The following is an 8,418-nucleotide window of genomic DNA, read 5'->3' as shown; positions in this document are numbered from 1 at the left end:
AGATGTGCAGAACTGGAAATTTACAGATTTCGCAGTCTTTGATGTTACTGACATTTTTGACTAATACTCAGGTGACCAATATAACCTGTGGGCCTCTTGTGTCTTTTTTTTTCAGAGAGAGATAACTCAAGAACTGTAGAACCTGAAATACAAATTGAAAACCTTGAAATATTTCAGAATATTTTCATATCACGATCCGAATTCGGATGAGACCGCAAAAACTGAGGTCCCGTGTCACAGCAGGTGTGGCACGGCATAGATTCTTCACTGCTCAAAGGCCATAAGCCCCGAGCATAGGCCTAAATTTTGCAGTCCTTCACCGGCAATGGTGACATCTCCAATATGAGTGAAATATTCTAAAGAGGGACGTTAAACAATATACAATCAATCAATCAACATCTCTTGATGCTCTCTGTGATTATAGAAATTACCTAAAAATTTGAAAATAACATTCCAGAGAAATTCAAAGAACTATAGTAATGGTTCCGAGTTGTCAACATCTGAAGAAGATACATTATAGCTTAATACAGGGGTTGTCGAGAGAAAAATAAGTGCGTTAGTTACACTGGGTGTTGCCTGACCTTGTGTTCAGTACACACGCACAGTATTCAAGTCACATACACTTTGTATTGTCTGTGTATTTTGTTTGATTTATGTTTCCAGCAATGACAAACAGTTAGAAAGGTATTTTGTACAAACATTTCTTACAACATATAGCAGCTACAAAATATAGAAATGCCTTTAAACTACCACCCCTAACCCCCTTCCCCAAAGAACCCCACTTCTGACCACCTACAGTTAAGTCATGCTTGCTTCACTTTGTCTGTCTGCTTTGAAAAAAACATTGGTGCATACATTTATAGAACCAATCTATTTCAATCTTAAGTTTAAAACTTTCCTATTTACAGTCAAACCTCTTTATTTTGAATTTGATGGGGCCGAGAAAAAACATCGAGATATCAGAGGTTTCGAGATATTGAGGGTAAAATACAAAATGTAGTTTGAATTTTTAACTCACTTCGGCATATGTATGATATTCAAGATATCCATCTTCAAGATACCAAAGTTAAAAGGCCAGGGTTTTCAATAGGTCGGTTTTCCTCAGGTAAGTTAAGTGTGGGGCGGAGTTAATTTTAGGCAGGTTTGAAGCCCCGAGGGTACCCTGCTCGCTTGTGTTTACTGTCCGGAATACACCGAGAGTTGATACTTTCAGTTTAGCATAAAAGCGTAAATTATGCTCCAACAGTCCATAATTATCGATCGTGACTTTTCCTATACATAACCTAGTATAATCTATTATAAGTGATGTAATTGCCAAATTTACTACTATTATTGTGTGACTATCTCTATGTGAAAAAGACAAACTTTTCCTATCAAACCTGGGTTGGCTTTTTTTAAATCCAGCTGGACATGGTTTATGCGGTAGGCATCAAAAGATTGCACGGATGTCTCGATCGCCAGATTAGGTAGATAAAGTATACACGAGGACTAGTAACTAAATGTCAATCAATTTCTAGCATCCAATCTAAAGCTTAATTTCTCCTGATTGACAAGGGTTCACAGGCCAGGTAGATTTGGAGGTGGTGCTTATTTTCTTGATCTTTTATTAACTATTTCCAAATATTTTTTTTTCTTTCTTTTCTGTAAATGAAATAAAAATGTATCGTCAACAGTCATTTGGTTACCCTATATGATTTTCATGTACTTTTTGAAACTAGTCTGCCCAATGAGCATGGTTATTTTCTCAAACCATGAAATAAATAATTTTATAGTGTACTGTTTTTCTGGTGTGGTCAGTGGAACGTTATAGAACTAATGTGCCCGGAAACCAACCTACAAAACTGATATATCATTTAAATGTGTTCTGGAAAATTCAGATTTTAAGAATTGATGTTTTGGTGTACATTTGCTGCGTATCGGCCAAACGTACACTAAAATATACCTCCATGTTCCGATGGAGATCCGAGACAGCTGGTTTTACTTGACTATAGTGGAGGACATACTCTCAAAATGAGGTTTCCAAAAACAACTTTTTTTTTGGTATATATATATATAATTTATTTGCGGAAAAGAAGTGTCAATTTTCCATAAAGGAAAAACCACATGTAGCAGAGTATAATTGCCCATTCAAGTTCATGCTCTTTCAAATTCATGCTTATAATGTCTAGTATGCTCGAATTTTACTGTAAAAATCAACTGTTTTCATCACATAAATCTTGTTACAATTCCATTATTGGTTGTATTATTTAAGAAATAAACTTCATATTTTATAGATACACGAGGGCAAGGACTGTGATGCTTACTTAGTGTTAGCGCGTAATGAAAAATAGGCCAGTGTGAAGCACATTGCAGTTCATACCCTCATGTACTTTCAAAAATGAGTTATTTAATCTGCTTTCATCTCTGTCGGAATTCCCAGCTGTCAAAACAGACGTACTATATTTATCCAGATTCATACGCACAGTTTTCACAACTGTAAACCATTCATGAGGAAATGGCTAGCATTACAATTTGTAAAGATATCAATAAGGGCAAAAACATTGGAAATGTTTGTATGCAATGTCAGCATAATACTGCATTAGCTAATGTACTTCTCAACTTTTCTTTGATCTGTTATTGCAGTAAAAAGTAAAAATGAGTCGCGCCATAGATACTCTGATTCCAAAGAAGGTAACATTGTTGCCATGGAAACTATATGCATCTTGGGGTATATAACTTGACCTTGAATAACTTGACCCAGAATAACTTGACCTTTGAATTTTTTTTCTATAAGATGCCTAGAATATATTGTCATTGTTTTTATAAGTATTGTGAAATTAATATGCAACCCTTTTTTTTTTATATGTATGAACAGGAATGCGTTTTGTGGAAATAGCATCTTTTCATTTCGATGAGTTGTGATTCTCTGCATGAGTGCATGCTGCATCATTCTCATAAAATACTTACACTACTGCTAATGAATGATAGGGGTTTTTTTTTTGCAAGTCAAATAAAGGTGCAAATATTTTATTCCATTTTATTCAAGTTTATCATTGTTGACATTTGACTCTCTTCGGGAGATCAAAAGCTGACGAGGCCAAAATGGTGGAGACATATCCTGATTTCTATTGGAAGACCAAATCCCGAGTGAAGTGGCGGACCGCTGGACGGAGATGTTGCAGATAAAGTGCACTTTATAGTGGGGCTGCATTTGTAGCAGCTAGCTTAGCTGCTAGACTAGATATCTGGGCCTCTATAGAGTAACTCTTGTTCTCCCTATGTAGGGAAGTCCAAGATGTTCATTCCACTTTGTAGCACTATCTAGTGCTATGTAGCCTCTATGATCTTGAACGCAGCCCAAGTCTGATGAATGAAAAAATGAACCTTATGGCATCAGATAAACAAATCTGTACCCTTAAGACTCTAGTTTCTGCTAAACCAAGGAAATGCAACATAAAATTTTAAATGATTCGAAATAAATCATATGTGATAGACTTTGCATATTTGGAGATAGATTTGCATTTCTAATTTGATGTGTAAGGTGTTCACATAGATGCAATAATGTCTAATGGCATTGGGTATACTGCCTCAAACAGATCAGGCTTGAATTTCTCGGAAAAATAATAAAAAATAAAGTTTGAGTTTTCTTTTTTTTTTTTTTTTTCTTGTTCTTTTTTTTTTTTTTGGAGCAGTAAAATTTTAGTGATATCTCAGACATAGGTCTAAGTGAGGGGGAGACGAGTGATCTCTGTCTCTTGGTGGTCGTACCTGTATTATAAATTGAGATGTGCAAGTGATAGAATTGTGTGCATTTTGTCAGTTAAAAAGTGCACGATAAGTCAAATACTGTTGATTAGTGATTCAAGCTTTGTAACCAGTGCATGGTTTAGTTAATTGTTATATATACTCAAATTCAAGTCGCTTAATTTTTTTTCTTCTTTAATTTTTTTATTTTCCATACAAAAAAAAAACATGATTCGCTCTTTCTTGTATAAAATTTAAAGATTGGTACTGAGAAAAATGAGGTCTTTTAAGCACGGGGTTTTAAGAATAGTTTAGTCGCATATATCACACAGTTGATATTCACTTGTATGTACATCTTGGTATATCTGTAACAAGTTCGATAATTGAATATTGACTTTATTACATATCCATCAATGTTCGTTCTTTTTTTTTTTTATGCTGTAAAATTCAAAGTGTGATCCAACTTTCCGGATCACCACACTGTGGTTTTCTGATTCCGTATAGCGTCTCATTGGATCTGATGATCTGCACCTGTCAACTCGATAAATGATATATATTTATTACAAACCCATCAATAATCTGTGTTTAGATGCAGTGTGATCCGACTTTCCGGATCACCGCACTGTTGTGATCTAATTCCAGATCATGTCACTCTGAAACTGATGATGTCACAATGCATCAACTGAACACACGATTTTGTGAAAAGTAAATGACTGCATCATAAACGAAACTGCATAGACATAAAATAATTTCACTGTATGTTTGCCTATTTGAAAATTAGAAATACATTATCTAATAAAGCTGTATTTAAAAAATACATAAGGGGGTATATAAGAGATTTATCATTACTACAGTAACTGGATCCGAAAAGTTAGATCGCATCTTTTTCATAGAAGTTGATCATTATAGATATTGACTTGACACTTAGCGCATGTCAACTCAACATATGTTCCAACTCACTGTAGTAATTATATATATATATGTACTTATACATTTGAAGCTGACTTAATCCAACAGATTTATAATGAATTTCAACTATTAATTTCATTCCCAGTTCTCTCTCTCTCTCTCTCTCTCTCTCTCTCTCTCCCCCCCCCCCCCCCATTTTCTTTACAGCATGAAATCATGCAATATCCTGTCCCATCTGAAAGACTCAAAATTTGTCTCTGTGTGCCTGTTGAATAGGATGGGTTTCTCTTGATGAATAACTTGTCTCAATCTTGAGGACATTAATGCTGGTGTAAATTGCTATTTACAATCATCAAATCAGCATCAACATCCTTTAATTCTGAAGACAGAAATAAGTTATAAACATTCTAATGCTACTTTCAACGATATATGCCCCCTATTTCATTGGATTTTTTATGAAATATGTCATGAAATGTGTACCTTTGATTTTATTATTTTTTTTTTTTTCCTGTATCATTTGACTATGATGTCACAATTGAGAACTACAGTGTCACATTGGTATATTGCCACCCCCCCCCCCCCCACCCCACATACCACGTACAATCTAAGTGTGTAGAACGGATTTCCATACATGCCGAAAAACCCGATATAACGCCAAACTCACTGATCACCATCCACCACCTGTTTCATTCAGGTACAAAATGTCAGATTACCTAAAGACCAGGGATTGGAAGACATAATTATACATAATTGGTCTGTCCTGTGAATCCTATCACAAAGTATAGCTGATTGTGATAATAGCTTGGATTATAATCCTGTAATAATTATCTCTGAAATTGTCCACCTGCAAATGAGAGAGTAAATAGGTAAATATAGGTAAATGTGATAATAGACTGAATTTAATCCTTAACAAATTGTCTCTGATATTGTCCAGTAAAATTGACCACATGTAAACAACAAAGAAACTAGACTACTATCAGTAGCTGTAAGTTTTGTGTACCATGTGACCTTTGTGTGTATTGATGTGTGTGACATCACAATTCTGTGTTCCAGAAAGAAGTTGCAGCCAGTACGTGTGTATGTCAACACGGGCTTAGTTTTGGGCCCAAACTCTGTGATACCATAAATATATTTATGGTATCACAGAGTTAGGGCCCAAAACAGGCTTAGCCCCTGTGTATGTCAACTGCTCAATGAATTCACTCATTATAGAACCTACCATGACACAAATGAAAACTTTAAAAATGCTCAAGTCCAGAACATCCTACAGTTTAACGAAGTTTAAAGAACTAAAGCAAAACAATTTGAAATTCATGCATTAAAATTTACACATCTTGGCATAATTATGTGGACTACAAAAGGACAATGATTTATTAATTCATCACCCACATTTCTTTCAAATTGTTCAATTACAATGGTCAAACTCTTTATCAAGCTGCTCTTGGTATAATGTCAAAATCGGCAGGGATAAAAGCTGAAGATATAGCGAGGCAACACTGTGTTTCACCCCGTCAATGCTTGTGTACCTGCCACAAACGCCGGTGCATTAGCCAATCAAAATGATGATTACTAATAAAGTTGTTGTGATAGAATGCTTTATTAATATACCTCACATGAAACTTTGAGTTTGCATGTGAGTAAAGTACGATGTGGGAGTACTGTAATCCAAGTCAAAATACCTTTGTGAAAAATATTTGATGAATTTGAGAAAAAAAACCTTTCATTTTATATATTTTTTTTTTCAAAATTGTTTGGTATTGCCAAGAAGTCGACTTGTAGATATAGACTTATAGGTATATATGAGTTGGCTTGTTCACAAATATGTAGTGCATGGAATTTGCATTTGCTGTTCACGAATGAAAGTTAATTGTTACTGATACAGGTTTATGATACCTTGTTCTGTCTTTGACCTAGCTATTTCCATCCAACATTTTGCAGAAGTAAATTTTGGATCTCATTTTGCTATAAAGTTCAAAAGAGGGCACTTTAAATTGTTTTATATAAGAAAAAGGTAAATAGATCGTGTAATATGAGTACAAAAATTCCCCAATCGAGGTGTTTCTCTCAACTTGTCAAATTTATCAGCTCTATAATTAGATATAACTTTCACACCCATTCAGTTCACAAGAAACTTATTTTGTGTCAAAACAACCTCTAATTTACATGTAAATAATGAAATGATTTGTGGTATGCATTTTTAAGCATATTCTACAGATAAGAGTCTCGAAGAGAAAGGAATTTTGCTTGGAAAAGTGATTACCATAGAATATGATATTAAATTTTTGGAGTTTATTTTCAGGTATTCAGAGAAGAACAATATTTGAGTATCACCGTGTGGAGGTCAATTTTACTAGAATTCGCTCCAACACGGTCATTATCTTGGAACCATTACAGAGTAAGTAATGGTATCGATGCATAATTATATGTATTTAAAAACTTCAGAAGGCCACAAAAAGTTAACGATTTGTTTCCAAGGCCTGTCCATATACATGTACTCAAAAAAGGGTGTCCCATTGACAAATTTAACATAACCTTGATTTTAAAAAAAAAATTGTGGCCTGTGTTTTTTTCGGGAAAAATTCATTTTGGCTTCTAGTCTTGGATGATTGTATGTGCATGATCTCTCTTTCAATATAGGTCTCAAGAGATTGAGTCTTCACATGATGAAATGGGATATTATAATTTATCCATTGAATAAAAGTGATATTTTCACTGCAGTGAGAATAAGAACTGATTGTGACATCATGTCGTTTATTAGAATACATCCTTTAAGATTTGAAGTAAGCATGTTCTAAAACCAAAGAAAATGTAATAAACAGAAAATTCAGTGTTGGTTGTTGGATATGGAATTTATTTCACTCGTAAGACAGGTTTTTCAAAATATTTTCACTCATGCTTCGTACTCGTGAAAATATAAAGAATCCTGTCTTGCTCGTGAAATAAATTCCATATTCAACGACAAAGCACTGAATAGCCTCTATATAATGCATCCATAATAAAATTGAAGAGAATAAAATTCCTCCCTGTTGCCTCATTTTCAGAAGAATAAGAAATTGGCCTGAGAACCTGGGGCCCGTTTTACAAAACAACTTACGACAAAGTCGCAAGTCTTAAATTCTATTACAGTTATTACTGTGAATGAATGAAGTAAAACTTTTCTAAGGCTTAATTTTCAACATTTTTGTTAAAAAAAATTTGCATTTGGAGTGAATGATCTTACAATAAACTGGTAAATTCCAATATGTAAAGTTGGTCGTAAGTCGTAAGTTCTTTTGTAAAATGTACTCTAGATTATCACCTCTTATGACCTAACTGATAAGATTATATATTTTCCTATCTTTTTGTAGCCTGCAATTTAGCCACAGACTGCAACAGTTGCTTGACTCAGAAGGATTCATTTGATTGTAAATGGTGTCCGCAGGTCTCCAGATGTTCCGACGGCATGGATTGGCTACGGCAGGAGTGGCGCGATAAAGGCTGTGAAATTCAGGTTTGAAAGTGGCGCATTTTTACCTTTCAAGTTCCATTTAACACCTCAAGTGTGCCATTCTAACCGTAAAGCAATCCGGAGTCGAGCATCCAACTAATCGTTGTGTAGTCATCATTAAGATAGAAAATATCATATTTCCTTTGATTGTTGATGAATACCCAGCCTTTACATGTGATGCCTCACTCCACTTTGCACGACTGAAGTAGATTCTGTCATAAACCCCTTTGATATGAATGTTTAACACTGCTGGTTAGAGGTGGTATAACTATAGGAACACTGTCCTCCAGTGACTCACT

At 34.7% G+C, this 8,418-nt stretch overlaps 1 protein-coding gene across 8 annotated transcripts in view; it reads left to right on the top strand.

Moving 5' to 3' along the window:
- The window catches only part of LOC125666824 (plexin domain-containing protein 2-like), a 71,122-nt gene that overhangs the window by 42,283 nt on the left and 20,421 nt on the right, over nt 1-8,418 (top strand). For 4 of the 8 annotated variants that reach the window (XM_056151955.1, XM_056151950.1, XM_056151953.1 and 1 more), the window contains exons 9-11: nt 2,623-2,670; nt 6,932-7,027; nt 7,980-8,122. In XM_056151955.1, the coding sequence (XP_056007930.1) occupies nt 2,623-2,670; nt 6,932-7,027; nt 7,980-8,122 (287 nt within the window). The remainder of the gene's footprint in view (nt 1-2,622; nt 2,671-6,931; nt 7,028-7,979; nt 8,123-8,418) is intronic. The other 4 variants (XM_056151956.1, XM_056151952.1, XM_056151954.1 and 1 more) reach the window with 1 other exon arrangement.

This window comes from Ostrea edulis, chromosome 10 (assembly GCF_947568905.1).
Source record: "Ostrea edulis chromosome 10, xbOstEdul1.1, whole genome shotgun sequence".
Classification (NCBI taxonomy): Eukaryota; Metazoa; Mollusca; class Bivalvia; order Ostreida; family Ostreidae; genus Ostrea; species Ostrea edulis.
This window is presented reverse-complemented; position numbering and strand designations above follow the sequence as displayed.